General features: G+C 43.3%; 1 protein-coding gene across 5 annotated transcripts in view; it reads left to right on the plus strand.

Moving 5' to 3' along the window:
• Positions 1–8,272: 8,272 nt before the first annotated feature.
• The window catches only part of sept2 (septin 2), a 78,089-nt gene continuing 68,321 nt past the window's right edge, over positions 8,273–18,040 (plus strand). For 2 of the 5 annotated variants that reach the window (XM_041204412.1, XM_041204445.1), the window contains exon 1: positions 11,613–11,634. In XM_041204412.1, coding sequence (XP_041060346.1) covers positions 11,628–11,634 — 7 coding nt within the window. In that variant the 5' untranslated portion in view covers positions 11,613–11,627. Of the gene's footprint in view, positions 8,438–9,403; positions 9,459–11,612; positions 11,635–18,040 lie in introns of those variants that run through there. The other 3 variants (XM_041204428.1, XM_041204435.1, XM_041204420.1) reach the window with 3 other exon arrangements.

Genomic DNA, 18,040 nt, shown 5'->3' on the forward strand with positions numbered 1-18,040 from the left:
GAACTCGGCCTTTCACACAAGGGTTTTCAATCTCCACTCTCAAAGAACTCACTTTGGAATCTTCTCCCAAATGACACTTTCTCTCAGATGCCTTCCACAAGGGTCCACCTGCAGGGTTTCAAACTCTCCTTCTGGTGTTCTTCTCCCCTGGATCACCATGTGCATTCAAGTTTCCTCCTACGCACTCTCTTGCAGGCAAGCCAGCAGAACACCATTGCTTCACATGCCTATAGTATAGACCTTCGGCTGTCTCCTTGGATCTTCTGGCTTCTCGAAAGCCTATCCTACTTTAAGTCTGCACCCCGCAGCTTTCTCCCTTTTCTCCTTATTTTCACTTCCACTGAACAGGGCCTTGTTCCAAATTACTGTCTTTGTCCTTTGATTTAACTTAAAGAGCTTCTTGGGGCCTTTCTCTTTTTCCTTTAGGACCTGCTCCCTGCAGTTCCCTTTCCCAGTAGACTGCTGACAACTTGGTATCTTCCTTGAGATCCAGAACTCACTTGACATTCACTGTTATTTAACTTTACATCAACTCATCTAAGATTTTTAGACTGTTTTTCCTCAGCAATCTGCTAGTATGTCAGCTAGAGAAAGACTTAAACTGCTTCCTCCACCTTACAGCATAATCACCAACAGAACTCAAACTGCATTCAGCTTCTCCCTATCTTTGTGTGAGCCTCCTGTTGCTAAGCAACAGCCCAGTTTTTTTATACCTTGTGTTTGTTTTAATTCCCCTTCAAGAGTCATTAAACCTCATTTTAATGCAGGCACCTTTTAAAGTGAAACTAAAACTCAAGTTCCCCCCTTTCTTAACACACAAATATAGAAATACAAATAAAACTTAAACTTAAAGATATACCTTATTCCTAACACACACACATACTCATATAACTTACTTAAAACTATATCTAGTTCCTAACAATTTGGAACTATATGTTAACTTTATAGAGCCATTAAGGATGCCTTAAGGATGGATTAAAGATACTGCCGCCTAATACAGAGCTGTGATGATTTGAGTGGTGCCATCTTTGGTCCTGGTTGTGCCTACTCTGTCTTTAAACTACACAGCTTTAAACTTTACATACTCTTTGTTTTAATAGCTCTGTTGCATTTTGATTAGTTAATTCATTATTCTTTCCCATTTTTTTCTGAACCTCAAATATTTAAACATAATACTATGTGTAAATGTGTAGGTTCTGAGGAGGCTTGACAGTGTAGATGCTGAGGGCATGATTCCTCTTGTGGGGAAATTGGGAACTATGGGGGCAGAGTTTCAGAAAAAGGCGTTGCCTATTTAAGACAGAGGTGAAGAGGAATTTGTTCTCTCAAAGGGTCATGGATCTTTGGAATTCTCTACCCCAGAGAACTGGAAGCTGGATCATTGAATATATTCAAGGCTGAGGTAGACAGATTCTTGAACTATAGTGGAGTCAAGGGTTATGGGGAATAGGTCAAAAAATGGAGTGAAGACCAAGATCATGTTGACCACGATCTTGTTGAGTGGCAGAGCAGGCCTGCTCCTATTTCTTATTTTTATATTCTTATGAAATTGATTTGCCATTTCAAAAGAAATATGTTTTATAAGATGTTAAACTTTTTAAAATCAGTAATTGTCCCACTAATGTTTTACGGTCCCCTTGAATAAGCAACAGTAGCCAAAGGCTCCATAAACAGAGTTCAGTTACTCTCATCTCAAACTGTAGGAATTAGTTTGGGCTTGTCCTCTAGCAGTTGCTTGAAACTGGTGATTAGTGCAATTTTCTCCTTAGTTGCCTTCTTGCTACCAACTTTGACCTGCCTTGCTAATTTTGATAGGTTGCATTCTCCAGTATCTATCGTGTTATTGGAAATTATTTTTAAATTGGATTTGTAGTAGTTCCTATGTGTGTGGCTTAATTGGATTGGGTGCTTTGATGTATAGTAGTTTTGAGATGTTAATTAGATAACCGTAAGTTAGTTTTTAAAAAATTCATTCATGTGGGCAATGCTGGCCAGGCTAGCATTTATTGCCAACCTCAGAGGGCATTTATGAGTCATCCACATTGCTGTGAGTCTGGATTCACTTGTAGTAAGGACAGCAGATTTCCTTCCCTAAAGTACATTAGTGAACCAAATGGGTTTCATGGTCATCATGGTTAAATTCAAATTCCACCAGCTGCTGTGGTGGGATTCAAACTCAAGTTCCCAGAGCATTACCCTGGATTTCTAGATTACTAGTCCAGCAACAATACCACGACGCCACCACCTCCCTTAGTTAAAGTGCAATTTGTATTTTTAAATAAACCATTCAAAAGATTGGGTAAAATCTTGCACCTAGCTGGGAGATGCTAAGCAATGTGTTTATTTTACTAATAAATTGGTGGAATTAAAGGATTATTGGTCGGACAGGTAAAATTAAAAAACCTGGTAATGCAATGGAAGGTTTACATTCAAAGAGGAAGCTAGGTATAAACAGGCTGGAGTTTGTGTGTGAGTCAGAAGCATGTAAAATCTAACCAGCCTGTAAACCTACAACAATGAAATGGAACCAAATTGAAAGGAACCTCATTTTGAGTTCGTAAGGTCAAATGTGCTTTGCCTGGTGTATGTTTAAAGTCTATGGGTTTGGTTGCTTTGGTGAAGATTTACCTGGGAGTGAGTAATTTGAAGATTTGTTTAAAAGTTATAATAATAGTAATTTGTAGACATGTGTATGTGTTTAATTTGTTGTTAAGTTAATAAATGTTTAATTTAGTTTTATATAAAAAACCTCTTGAGGCTTGATGGTTTTATTCTTGAATTCAGAGCTGCATCTCAAACATACCAATTGAAAATCTAGGTTATGACAGTTGTTCAAGTTTCCATCTGGGATTCAAACAACTCAGCATTTACCAACTACAGCGCCATAACAACTGGGGGCTCTTGGTGGGATAATATTTGTAATTCCTTGATTGGTTTAGAATTGGTTACAAGTATGAGAAGCACTTTGGATTCGGGAAGTGGTGAGACTGAAAGATGACTTTGGCGATTGCCACGACCTGTCTGGGAGTAGAAGATATAATTCAGAAAATGCTGGAAAACACTCTGTAAGTGCTGCCTATTTCCATCCCTGTAACATTGCATGTCTCCTTCCCTAATATCCCAAGAATCTTCCAGGTCACTTCCCATCATCCGCCCTGCATAAACTTGAAGTCATCCAAAATCTTGCTTCCCCTATCCGAACGTGCACCAGGTCATGTTTCCCCATTAGCTCTATACTCATTGGCCTACATTGGCTCCTGGTGGATGGACCAAATAGTCTCTTTCCAGTCAATCGGTCTTTGATTCTATAAATCCAAACTCTTTTCATTATTCCACCATTAGCAGCTGTGCCTTCAGCTGTCGAGGTGCTAAGCTCTGGAATTTCCCCCTGAAATCTCTCCATCTTTCAAGCTCTCACTTTCCTCCTTTAAGGTGCTCCTTGAAACTTACCATTTTGACCTAATTATTCCCTATGTGCCTTGGTGTGAAATTTTGTCTGATAATGTTCTTGTGAAGTACCATGGCTTATTTTACTATAGTAAAGACATCACATGAATACAAGTTCTTGTTGTATGACCTGCTTTTATTGCATATTTTCAGCAGCCACAGTATTTTACATAAATAGGATCACTTAGGGTATACGGCGCAGAAGCATGCCAATTGATCCGACTAGTCTATGTTTATTCTCCACTTGAGCCTTCGCCCATCATTTCTTACCTACTTTCAATGTCATAACCCTCTATTCCCATTTTGCTCATATCCTTGTCTAGCCTTCCCTAAAGGCGCTGATATTATTCGCTTCAACCACACCCTGGTGTACAGTTCCACATTCTCACTAGTCTTTGGGTGAAGAAGCTTCTTCTGAATTCCTTATTGGATCTCTTGGTGACTATCTTATATTGATCGCCTCTAGCTATGCTCTTCCCCACAAGAGGAAACATTCTGTATCCACTCTATCAAAATGTTTCAACATTTTAAAGACCTCAATTTGGTCACCTCGGCCTTCTTTTCTCAAGAGAGAAGAAGCCTAGCCTGTCAAAGCACTCTTGCTATGTATACACCACATTTCTGATATAATCCTTGTAAATCTTCTCTGCACCCTCTCCAGTTCCTCTATGTGCCTTTCAAATAATGTAGCAACCAGAACTGCACATCCAACTCTAAAGGTGGTGTAATCAATGTTCAATACAATTTGAGCATAACCTTTTTCTTTTCAATCCTATCCTTCTAGAAATGAAGGCTACTGCTTGATTTGTTTTTTTTTAATATATTGGTCTTGCTAACCTGTAGTGTGATACTTAATACAAAAACAGAATTACCTGGAAAAACTCAGCAGGTCTGGCAGCATTGGCGGAGAAGAACAAAGTTGACGTTTCGATTCCCCATGACCCTTCACCAGAATGGAGTAAAATTAGGAGAGGGGTGAAATATAAGCTGGTTTAAGGTGGTGGTGGTGGGGGAGCAGGGTGGGGTGGGGGGAGGTGGGGAGAGAAGTGGGGGGGTAGTTGTAGTTGTAGGGACAAGCAAGCAGTGATAGGAGCAGATAATTAAAAGATGTCACAGACGAAAGAACAAAGAGGTGTTGAAGGTGGTGATATTATCTAAGAGAATGGGCTAATTAGGAATGGATGGCAGGACACACAAGGTACAGCTCTAGTGGGGGTGGGGTGAAATAAGACTTACAGGGCATAAAAGGTATAGATTTAAAAATAATGGAAATAGGTGGGAAAAGAAAAATCTATATAAATTATTGGAAAAAACAAAAGGGAGGGGGAAGAAACGGAAAGGGGGTGGGGATGGAGGAGGGAGTTCAAGATCTAAAGTTGTTGAATTCAATATTCAGTCTGGAAGGCTGTAAAGTGCCGAGTCGGAAGATGAGGTGCTGTTCCTCCAGTTTGCGTTGGGCTTCACTGGAACAATGCAGCAAGCCAAGGACAGACATGTGGGCAAGAGCGCAGGGTGGAGTGTTGAAATGGCAAGTGACAGGGAGATTTGGGTCATTCTTGCGGACAGACCGCAGGTGTTCTGCAAAGCGGTCACCCAGTTTACGTTTGGTCTCTCCAGTGTAGAGGAGACCGCATTGGGAGCAACAAATGCAGTGGACTAAGTTGAGGGAAATGCAAATGAAATGCTGCTTCAATTGAAAGGAGTGTTTGGGCCCTTGGACGGTGAGGAGAGAGGAAGTGAAGGGGCAGGTGTTGCATCTTTTGCGTATGCATGGGGAGGTGCCGTAGGTGGGGGTTGAGGAGTAGGTGATGGAGGAGTGGACCAGGGTGTCCCGGAGGGAACGATCCCTACGGAATGCTGCCGGGGGGGGGTGAAGGGAAGATGTGTTTAGTGGTGGCATCATGCTGGAGTTGGCGGAAATGGCAGAGGATGATCCTTTGAATGCGGAGGCTGGTGGGGTGATAAGTGAGGACAAGGGGGACCCTATCATGTTTCTGGGAGGGAGGAGAAGGCGTGAGGGCAGATGCGCGGGAGATGGGCCGGACACGGTTGAGGGCCCTGTCAACGACCGTGGGTGGAAAACCTCGGTTAACGAAGAAGGAGGACATGTCAGAGGAACTGTTTTTGAAGGTAGCATCATCAGAACAGATGCAACGGAGTTGAAGGAACTGAGAGAATGGGATGGAGTCCTTACAGGAGGCGGGGTGTGAGGAGCTGTAATCGAGGTAGCTGTGGGAGTCGGTAGGCTTGTAATGGATATTGGTGGACAGTCTATCACCAGAGATTGAGACAGAGAGATCAAGGAAAGGAAGGGAAGTGTCAGAGATGGACCGTGTGAAAATGATGGAGGGGTGGAGATTGGAAGCAAAATGAATACATTTTTCCAGGTCCCGACGAGAGCATGAAGCAGCACCGAAGTAATCATCGATTTACCGGAGAAAGAGTTGTGGGAGGGGGCCGGAGTAGGACTGGAACAAGGAATGTTCCACATACCCCATAAAGAGACAGGCATAGCTGGGGCCCATGTGGGTACCCATAGCCACACCTTTTATTTGGAGGAATTGAGAGGAGTTTAAGGAGAAATTGTTCAGTGTGAGAACAAGTTCAGCCAGACGGAGGAGAGTAGTGGTGGATGGGGTTTGTTCGGACCTCTGTTCCAGGAAGAAGCTAAGGCCCCTCAGACCATCCTGGTGGGGGATGGAGGTGTAGAGGGATTGGACATACATGGTGAAGAGGAGGAGGTTGGGGCCAGGGAACTGGAAATTGTTGATGTGACGTAAGGTGTCAGAGGAATTACGGATGTAGGTGGGAAGGGACTGGACAAGGGGAGAGAGAAGGGAGTCAAGATAACGAGAAATGAGTTCCATGGGGCAGGAACAGGCTGACACGATCGGTCTGCCGGGACAGTCCTGTTTGTGGATTTTGGGTAGGAGGTAGAAGCGGGCCATCCGAGGTTGGGCAATTATCAGGTTGGAAGCTGTGGGACGAAGATCTCCAGAGGAGTTGAGGTCAGTGACAGTCCTGGAAATAATGGCTTGATGTTCAATGGTCGGGTCATGGTCCAGGGAGAGGTAGGAGGAAGTGTCTGTGAGTTGACGTTCAGCCTCCACGAGGTAGAGGTCAGTGCGCCAGACAACAGCAGCACCACCCTTGTCAGTGGGTTTGATGACAATGTTAAACCTTAAACCAGCTTATATTTCACCCCTTTCCTAATTTTACTCAGTTCTGTTGAAGGGTCATGAGGACTCGAAACGTCAACTTTGTTCTTCTCCGCCGATGCTGCCAGACCTGCTGAGTTTTTCCAGGTAATTCTGTTTTTGTTTTTGATTTCCAGCATCCGCAGTTTTTTGTTTTTATCTCTGTGTGACATTTAGTGATTGGTGTATTTCTTACTCTGAGATCCCTTTGTTCATCCACCCCACCTGGACTTGCACCTTCCAAGTAATAAGTGACCTCCCTATTCTTCCTACCAAAATGTACTACCTCGCTATTATGTGTGTTGAACTTCATTTGCCATTTATTTGCCCATTCTGCAAGTTTATTAATGTTGTTTTTTTTTAAGTCTACATTTGGAGTTGTGTTAGAAAGGACAAGTCATGCAGAAAGTGTGTGTCTCCCCATTTACATATGTCCAATGAGGCATGCACATGCCCCTTTAAACATGTCCCAACAGGCATGTGTCTGCCTTTTTAAACAAGACACAAGAAGCACATGCCTGCTCTTTAAACATGGTCTAACAGCCACATAACTGCCCCTTTAAACATACTTTGATGCATTTGCCTGCCCCTTTAGCCAGTTCCCGTGCCCCTCTCTCCCACCTGGGAGTGTGACACACAGTGTGGACCAAGCCTGTCCCTTGCAATATGATGAAAGAGGCATGTACCTGCCTTTTAATCACACTCCAAGAGGCATGTGCCTGTCCTTTTAAAAATGTTCCAAGAGACATGTGTCTGCCTATGTCACGAGGGGCATGTCCTGTCCTTTTCAACACAACATGAGTGCCGTGCCTGCCCACATAACACATTCCAAGAAGAATGTGCATAGCCCTTTAAATAAGCTCCAAAAGGCAAGTGCCTATCTTTTAAACATACACTGAAGGAAATGTACCTGCACCTTTAACACACCCTGAGAGGGATGTGCCAGCCCCTTTAAACATACCTATGAGATGTACAACCCCCTTCAAACGCACTCTAAGAGATGGGTGCCCGCAGCTTTAAATACACCCCAACAGGGATGTACCTGCTCCTTTGAAAAACCCTGAGGGAAGTGCCTGCATCTTTAAACACGCCGCGAGCGGGACATGACTTTCCCTTTAAACCCGCCCCGGGAGGAATGGACCTTTCCCTTTAAACCTACCCCGTGAGGGTTGGCGCCTTTCCCTTTAAACAGGTCTCGGGAGGGACGTGCCCTTCCCTTTAAATACATCCGGGGATGGACGCGCCCTTCCCTTTAAACACGCCCCAGGAGGGACGCGCCTTTCCCATTAAACTCACCCTGGGAGGGACGCGCCTTTCCCTTTAAACCCGCCCCGGGAGGGACGCGCCTTTCCCATTAAACTCACCCTGGGAGGGACGCGCCTTTCCCTTTAAACCCGCCCCGGGAGGGACGCGCCTTTCCCATTAAACTCACCCTGGGAGGGACGCGCCTTTCCCTTTAAACCCGTCCCGGGAGGGATGTGCCTTTCCCTTTAACCCCGCCCCGGGAGGGATGTGCCTTTCCCTTTAACCCCGCCCTGGGAGGGATGTGCCTTTCCCTTTAACCCCGCCTCTCCTCCACACCGCCCCCCCCCCCCGCCCCCCGGAATGTGACAGGGGTTTGGTTTGTTCTCGCGAGATCGTCGGCGCTCGGGGCGGGAGCGGCCAGTCTGAGGGAGAAAAACGATCAAGAGGGACCGCAGCTCGGACAGTGAGTACCGGGCGCGGGCATAGAGCGGGCATCGGGCACGGGGAGTGGGCACCGGGCGCCGGGGTGGAGCGAGTATTGGGAAAAAGTGAGTACCGAGCACGGGGATGGAGCGAGAAGCGGGCGCGGGGAAGGAACGGGCACCGAGCCCGGCTGTTCAGCGTGTTCCCTCCTGGGGTTGATAGCGGGGCTGGGGCTGGGTGTTGTGGGGGGAGGGGAGGGAAGGGGGGAGTGGGTGTTGTGGGGGGAAGGGGGGGTGGTGGGGGGGCGAGTGGGGAGCTGGTGTTGGTGGGGGAGTGGGGGGGTGAGTGGGGGGTAGGTGGTGGTGGGGGGTCGAGTTGTGGGGGGGAGTGGGGAGGTGGTGGTGGGGGGTCGAGTTGTGGGGGGGGCAAGGGGGGAGTGGCGAGGCGAGTTATGGGGGGAGGGGGGGAGTGGCGAGGCGAGTTATGGGGGAGGGGGGAGTGGCGAGGCGAGTTATGGGGGGAGGGGGGGAGTGGCGAGGCGAGTTGTGGGGGGAGGGCGAGTTGTGGGGGGAGGGCGAGTTGTGGGGGGAGGGGGGAGTGGGTGGAGGGCGAGTTGTGGGGGGAGGGGGGAGTGGGGGGAGGGGGAGTTGTTGGGGGCGAGTTGTGGGGGGGTGAGTGGGAGGGAGGGGGTGCTGGGGGAGGGGGGAGGGGAGAGTGTGTGGAGCTGGGGTGGGGTCAGTGTGTGGAGCTGGCGGTGCGGGGGGAGTTGCTCGTTTCTTCCAACCCAACTGGCACCGATCCTGGGGAGCGTGCGGGCTCCAACTGCCTTCACCCGGGTGTTTCCCGAACCAGCTCCCGGCCTGACACTGGCTGGGGATGGAAAGTTCCGGAACAGGGTCTCGGTGACCAGGGTGGGGCGGAGAGAGAGAGAGAGTTACCCGAAAAGGAGAGTTCAGGGAATGGAGAGGGGAGATGGGACGGAGAGGGGTGGGTGGGGTTGTTTCCAATATCTTAATGCAAGCTCGAATGCCACCCTCTTGTAGATCACATGTCTGCTGTTCAGTGAAGGAACTCGAGTGTGGGGCTGCTGAGCTCAGAGTCCCTTTTACCCTTTATAGAACAGGGATCGACCATTCCACCCACCAGGTCTGTGCTGATGTTTTGCTCATGTGAGGTACCTGCAGATTGTCACCCACGGTGCTGTTTCATCATCAGCAAATCTTCTCCAGTTCCTTTTATGTACTTCTGATAGTGGAACTAAAGACAGTAATATAACTGAGTGATGTTACCTTTTTGCTTTTGTACTCTATGTTTTTGAGCACTAAACCAAGCATTTCGGTTGGGTTTTTCTGGTGTGAACTCTCATTATCGCCTTTAATATCAATTGTACTTGCACATTCCTCTGCTCCATTTTGAAATCTTGCATTAGAAGTGTATCTGGGGTGAACTGGGAGAGATGTAAACAACTGAACCAGGTTGTTGGTTTGTATTAGGGGAAAAAAGTTGCTTGATAAATTTCCCCATTAGTCCTGTGGCTAAAGACACTTATTGTATGTCAGAAAGTGCCAGCCTCAGTGCCTTGTCTATAATTTGGCTTATCTAAACCAGGGTAACTGTTTGGATCTAATATTTACCTCAGTGTTCCTAGGCTAGAGCAGAGGCAAAAGTGAATCGAGTCTCTGCGCTCCTCGTATTCCCTTTTTTACATCCCAATGTTGTATAACAGGAACACTTGTTGCTATGTTATGCAATCACAATGGGTTTGTGGGTTGGGAGGAGAAGCAAATCAAGATGCTCTAATATCACCAATGGTAGCAAAATATCTACAACGGACATGTAAAAAGATAGGGACTAAATTTTTGAATTTAAATGGAGATTTTATTACCTTCACCCCAGTCCAAATATTGAGGAGGAAGAACTTGCAGAACACAATAGCTGGAGCTTAGAATGACTAATTAAACCTAGACATGTGGTGTTTATAGTTATCAGCTGGAGAGATGTTATTGTGTAATAATTATCACCTGACAGTTGTCTGGAGAGTGTGCAGAAACATGGCAATTAGTGCTGCTTTGGTACATAGTCATTTTGTAACCACTGTAGTTAATGTGTACAATCTCATAGGGTGTTTTTGGAAGGGTATGGTTTGCATAGCCTGTAGTTCAAGTTGGAGTGTTTGAATCAGCTGAAAACTGAGATATTCTTCTTTCAAAGCTTACTTTACTCTTAACTGTTGCTACAACGAGAACAGCAGAACAAGTTTAAAATGGAGCTTTCCTGTGCTCGATCTTCTGTGGTGTCCGAAAGTGCTGGGATCTTCACTGATCTGGAATCTAGCATATTACAAGTTGACCAAATCTGTCTTTGTTTGACCTCCTCTCCCTTGTATTGTGGGAAAACGTTTTGAAATCCTAAATAGATTTTCCAAAGAATCTTTTGTAATTTTTGTGGTCAAGCTGAGGTGTGTTATTGTTGGGAAATGAAACACTTTCCCATTTTAGGCATCCATTGTTTCCTACAAGCTGTTGTCAGTTTTAGCACAGTTGGTAGAGCTTCCTTAAATCCAATTTGCCCCAACAGTAATCCTAATCTTACAAGAGCAGTCTTTCGTTGTAGATCCTATTTTGGAGAAAGGCAGCACATGATTGATGGCTCAGGAATAGTTCTGAAGGTTTCTACATTGAGAAATCCTTGTTGAATTTCACCATTCTCATTTCATTTCTCATCTGCATGCTGCCCCTGTGCGACATCATCCAAAGGCAAGATGTCAGTTTTTACATGTATGCTGACAATAACTAACCCATCCTCACCACCACTTCTCTCGACTCCAACACTGTTGCAGTATAATCAGACTGCTTACCCAGCATTCAGTACTGGGCGAGCAGAAATTTCCTTCCATTAAATGTAGGGAAGACTGATTTTCGATCCCCATTCCAAACTCTGTTCCCCAAATACCGACTCCATCCCTGCCCCTAGCAACAGTATGAGGTTAAGCCAAAACAAAAACAGAATTACCTGGAAAAACTCAGCAGGTCTGGCAGCATCGGCGGAGAAGAAAAGAGTTGATGTTTCGAGTCCTCATGACCCTTCAACAGAACTGTTAAGCCAGTCTGTTTGTGACCTTGGTATCATGTTTGATCCTGAGTTGAGATTCTTACCTTGTATTTGTGCCATCTCTAATACCTCCTATTTCCACCTCTGTAACATTGAACTTCAACCATTTCATCTCTGCTGCTGAAACCATGCCTTTGTTATTTCTAGATACGACTATTCCAGTTCATTCCTGGCTGGCCTCCCACATTGGATGACCTCAACTTTATGGAGGGTACAAAGCTCTGCTTCTCATGCCTTAATTTATAGCAAGTTGGCTTGTATGCTGACCTGCATTGGCACCCAGTCAAGCATCAACTTGATTTTTAAAAATTTCATTCTTGTTTTCAAACCCCTCTATGGCTTTTCTCCTTCCTATCTCTGTAATCTCCTCCAGTCCCATAACCCTGCAAGAAACCTGCACTTCTCTGATTCTGGCCTTTTGAGCATAATTGCTCCACCACTTGAGGCCTTCTGTTGCCTGGTCTCCATGCTCTGGAATTCCCTCCTTACACCTCTGTAGGTTGCTTTTTTCCTTTAAGACGATCCTTAAAACCAACCTCTTTGACCAAGCTTTTGGTCATCTGCCTTAATATCTCCTTATGTGGCTTGATGTCATACTTTTTTATAATAACCTTGTGAAGCTTCTTGAAATGTTTAATTACATTAAAGGCACTAAATAAATATTATGTTATTGGGCTTAATGAAAGCTTGCTGTACAACAGGAGTATGATGTGTTTCAATTTATCTATGTTTTAAGTCTTGTTTAGTGTCTTGGCCACCACTCTGGTCTTTAGAATATCTTCCACTATTATATTGCTATTGTTCACTCATTTGCCACTGTGAAGCTCTGTAGATTTGTGCTTGATATGCATGATAGCATAGATAGGCAGTTACTGATGTTCATTAGTCTAACAGTGAATTTACAAGGAAGAATTCAGTCTTGTGTTAGCTGATCATGCTCATCAACTTTGATGCTCACATTTTGTAACTCATTTCAACCATATATGTGAATAATTTCTGTATTTGGTTGCTAGTCAAGCTGAAGTGTTGCTAGGATTCCAGTTGGCCAACGTGAAGGAATTTTTAAGTACTTCTATTTCCACTTGTACTGTGAAAAATGGTCAGCAGTTTAGTCCTCCCTTATTCTGGTGGTTTGTGCTGGGGCATTTTGAAATATATAATACTGAGGAGTTACAGATCAGTCACTGGAGTAAAAAAGCAAATACTGTATTTACACTTCTACAACAACAAAAAAACGTCATCCCAGGGATGCAATAAAAAAAAGTCATCCTAGGTAGCCACTTGCCTTCTCTCTCTCTCCATCTCCCTTGTGTGTTGGTGAGCAGATGGAGTTATCACTCAAGTTATGATCTAATATGCCTGTTTTACATCATGCCTTCGTACTTGTATTCCACTATTTTGACTGTACAGTTCTCAATTTGCTTGTTTGCTACTGTGGGACATTAGCTGGATGTGTTAAGTTTTGAGTCTTCTGAGCTTCTTGAGTTACCTTCAACTTCATCCATAACTATTTGAACATGATTCATGTAGCATGTGTTGTCAACGTTTCTTCCAATGTGTAATACTTTACAGTTATTCACTTTAACTTTCACCTATCATTCTAAGACACTTTTTCAACTCATTGTAATGTGAGCTGTCTGCATTAATTTGGTGTCATCTACAAATTTGACCATTTTGCATTGATTCTGAATCCATGTCATTGTAATTAGAAACACTAGTGATCCCATCACTGAATTCCTGGGGCACCCCACTCAGCAGCTTTCCCCTTCCCTGGACATTATTTCTTCAATAAGCACCTGCTGTCTTCTATCATTAAACCTGACCCTTACCAGCTTGCAATAAATTTTGTTTGTAAGATGTGTGAGCACTGTTGACTCTGTTAGTCTCATGGTTTCAGACACAAGATAATCAGGCTGACAGCAAAATTGACTTTAATAACTTTATTAATAGCATTGCAACAATACAGCCAAAGTATAATTATCAAGGCCTGGGGAACAGAGATAGTAGTTTGAATTCTTTCCTCCTCCATCTGGCAGAAAGCAGCTAGGCAACTTATAATTATATCTAACTTGTTTTCTTATTTTTAACTCTCCTTGAGATTGTGTGGCTTATTTTTCAGCAGTTAATTTATTTTTATCTCATTAAACATGTGTTGTCTTCGTCCTTTGGAGGCTAAGAAATACATGGTTACAATACAAATTCTCCATTTTGTAATGTGATACATTATCCTAATTGCAGTTTTTTTAGGTCTTTTTTCAGGTTTATGGTCTGGTGGTTTTCTGATGTGCGCTCCCATCATGATGCAATTTAATCCTTCAGTCAGCCTGCGTTCTTTGTGGTGGCTGCTGTAGAATAATCAGAGGTTGGAGTGCTGCAACAGTCCATTTACCCTATAAGGTTTGCGCTGGTGTTTTTCCAATGTTGTCTAATCTGGTTATCTTACTGACTAGATAGGAGTGTAGAGAATTTCTCATTCTCAACATCTGGGTTGTTTGTAAATTTTCTTATTTTATGAAGAAAGATTAAAAGAAAATGCTTGTATTTAATAACACTTTGAAAAGAACTTCATAGGCTGTATAGTCACTGTTGTAGTTAACACGGCAGCCAATTTGCGCATAGCAGGCTCTCTCAAACAGCAGTATGATAATGACCAAATAATCTGTCTTTGTGATAATCTATCTTTGAGGGATGCATATTGGTCAAGGTACTGGTGGTAATTCCTCTGCTATTCTCTGATTTCTTATCTGAAAGATGGCACTTCCAACAGTGCAGCATGCCCTTAGTAGTGGAGTGAGGTGTTGGCTTGGATTTATGTGCTCAATCCCAAGAGTAGGACTTGAGTCCATAACATTTTGATTCAGGCAAGGATGCTACCAACTGAGCCATTGCCTGACCCTGTAGAACAGGTATAATGGACCAAATGATCACCTTGCTGTGATTATATATAATGTACAAAATTGGCAGTCTCTAAGAGACTCTTTTGTGTTTCCAAGAGACACTCTTTTGTTCCCTCTGACCCCCCCACCCCTCCTTGAACAAACCATGTTCTAATTCACAAAAAACAGTTTTAAATGAACACACGTGTTCATTGAAGTGAGTGTAGTTTTTAATGAAACTTTTTTTGGCTTTCCTAGATTGAAATCATTTGGTATCACCAAGAACAAAATTCATTTCTTATTGCTATCCATTGAAACCTGTGTAATTTGCCTGTAACATTTGTATACATAACAATGACTACTTAAAAAGGATTGAATGTATGGGAAGCACTATAGGATGTCCCAAAGATGTGACAAATTCTATAAATGATAGCTCCATTTCCTGACAAATATATTTTTCCAAACCCATTTATTTTATTCATTTCAATGACATTCCCTAGTGACTTTGTTCTGTTTCCCTTTTGGGTGTAATGGTTTTGCCTGATTTTTTTTTTTCTTTCTCCTCCCCTCCTTTTCTCGACATTTGGATTCCTTGCTGGTGTATGGTTCCATGAATGTTTTTCTATTTTGCTCTTGCCTTTGAGTGGATTTTCACAAGTGAGCCTCAATAGTGGGTGTAATTGAGAAGCATGTTCCCAGCAGAAGTTGATGATCAAGCATGAGTGCCCTGGATGTATGATTTCTCATCTCCTAACCTGGGGCACTTTGCTCCAAGATTGAACCTGGAAATTTCTGGCCTTGGGTGTTGCAGTTTGTCACTGGACTCTCACAGCCTTAGAGGATTCCTGAATTCTAATTTTAAAAATATATCAGTTTTAATAATTTACCTATATCAACTTTATTAATTCCATTCATAATTATTTAAATATTTCTATTGTGTAATTGCGATCTCTTCCAACAAGGACAGGTTAGCCAGTCTACACACTCTCCCCAAGCCTCCAGTCCTTGTCTAAATCACCATTATCCTAATCCTGTCTGAAAGGGAAAATTCTAGGACTATATGTTAATAAGGTGCCATCTTATTGCTTTCCTATTTCCAGAGGTTCTTAATAACATTGGTGGACATGTGAAAAATATCAAGTTGTCAACTTAGAAATTTTAAATCAAATCTAATGTAGAAAGATGCTATATACACTTTCCCTCAATTTTAAATTGGAATTGCCTTGTAATTTAAAAACATGCGCACAGTACATGTTTGAAATACAATTAATTGTATTGCTGTGAAAAATTGAGTGTTGTCTGTTCCACCAGACAGATCATGTTTGATCTATACCTTAACTTGATTGAAAAACAAATCTACTGAGCTGTATCTTAAGTTTCAACAGCCATATTCTTTGGAGGAGAGATTTCCAGATTTCTATCACCTTTTTTATGTAAAAATGCTTCCTGATTTCAGTCCTCAATGGCCGATCTGCAATTTGAGTTTTTATTCTTTCATGGGATGTGGGCTTTGCTGGCTAGGCCTGCATTTATTGTCCATCTCTAATTGCCCTTGAGAAGGTGATGGCAAGCTGCCTTCTTGAACCACCGCAGTCCATGTGGTGTAGGTATACCCACAGTGCTGTTAGGAAGGGAATTCCAGGATTTTGACTCAGCGACAGTGAAGGAATAGGGATGTATTTCCAAGTCAGGATGGTGAGTGGCTTGGAGGGAAACTAGCAGGTGGTGGCGTTCCCATGCATCTGCTGCCCTTGTTCTTCTAGGTGGTAGAGAGCACAAGTTTGGAAGGCACTAATGGAGGAGCTTTGATGAGTTCCTGTAGTGCATCATGTAGATGGCTGCCACTGTGCATCAATGGTGGAGAGAGTGAATGCTTGTGGATGGGGTGCTAATCAAGTGGGTTGCTTTGTCCTGGATGGTGACGAGCTGCTTGAATTTTGTTGTAGCTGAACTCATCCCAGCAAGTGGACAGGCTTTGGGGAATCAGGAGGTGAGTTATTGTTTGCAGAATTCCTAGCCTTTGACCTGCTCTTGTAACTACAGTATTTAAATGGATGGCCTGGTTTGGTTTCTGGTCAATGGCAACCCCTAGGATGTTGATAATGGGGGTTTCAGCAATGATAATGTCATTGAATGTCAAGGGGCGATAGTTAGATTCTCTCTTGTTGGAGATGGTTATTACCTAGCACTTGTAGAGTGCGAATGTGACTTGCCACTTATCAGTCCAAACATGAATGTTATCTAGATGGTGATGCATATGGGCATAAGAGTGCTGAATTCCTTACTTTGAATCGGCCCACTGAAGGTAATAGTTTTTCTGTATCTATCTTATCTAATTCCTTCATGGTTTTAAACACCATAATTAAATCTTTCTTAACCTTCTAAACTGAAGAGAATATAAACTACATTTAACCGGCCCTAGTTATGAACACTTAATATCTGGTATCGTTCTGGTGAATTGAGTGCTGTATTATCTCCAAGGCCAATAAGTCTTTCCTGAGGTATGTTGCCCAAAATGGAACTAAATGCAGTACTCTAGCTTGGTCTGACCAATACTATATAACCGAAGCATCACTTTCTCCCCTTCCAACCCTCTTGAGGTAAAGTCCAATATTCCATGAGCTTTTTAATTACATGTTGAATCTGTGCACTAGTTTTTCATGATTTGTTTACTCAGAAATCCAAATTCTTTTGCTCCTTTGTAGTTCCTCATTTCCCACAGTTTGTCCGCTTAATATGCAACTTGCTTTTCCTCCTAACTTAGTGTAATTTACAAACTTGGACATGCAACTCTTTTATATTTCTTCCATTGCAGTCATAATATATGGTGAAAAACTGAGGGCCAGTACAGGTTCCTGGGAAGCACCATATGTCACATTGTGCTAATTGGAGTGCATCTTTTAAACCCTTCTCTCTATTTCCCACAATCCAGCCAGTCACTAGGATGCCTCCAATATTATCCACCATTTTTGCTGCTAATCACTTGTGTGGATCCTTACCAAACATCTTCTGGAGGTCAATATGAATTGCAGCAACAACTTGCATTTATATAACATATTTAAAGTGGTCCCAAAGCACTTTCCAAGAGCACTATCAGGTATAAAATTGATACACTGACCCAAAGGGCCATAGGCTTGTTTAAGAAAGTAGCTTTTAAAAATCTTTTTAAACAAGAAGAGAGGGGATTAGAGCCCCAGACAACTAAAGGCTTGGCTGTTAATGGCAGAGTGCAAAATATCTACCCTCCACCTTTTCTTGTCTAAGAATAACAATCCCAGTTTCTCCAAACTCTGCAAAACTAAAACCGCCTTTCCTAGAATCATCCTGGTAAACCTCCTTCGCCCTCTCCAAGGCCTTGACATCCTTCCTAAAGTGTGATGCCCAGAATTGAACATTATGCTGCAGCCTAACCAGAGATTTGTGAAGGTTTAACATGATTTTGCTTTTGTATTAAGTGCCTCTATTTACGAAGCTGAGTATCCCATACACCTTCACTGCCTCATCAACTTATCCTGACACCTTCTTGGATTTCGGTGCATCTACATGCTACCCCTTGGTCACATCAACTGAAAACATAGGGTCAATACAACATATATGCTGATGACACCCTGTCCTACCTTATCATCTCTCTCGATTCCCCCACTCTCTCTAAATTATCAGACTGCTTGTCCAAAATTCAGGACTGGATGAGCAGAAACTTCCTCCAGTTAAACATCAGGAAGTCAAAAGCCATGTCTTCAA

This window comes from Carcharodon carcharias, chromosome 2, assembly GCF_017639515.1.
Source record: "Carcharodon carcharias isolate sCarCar2 chromosome 2, sCarCar2.pri, whole genome shotgun sequence".
In the NCBI taxonomy this organism is placed as follows: Eukaryota; Metazoa; Chordata; class Chondrichthyes; order Lamniformes; family Lamnidae; genus Carcharodon; species Carcharodon carcharias.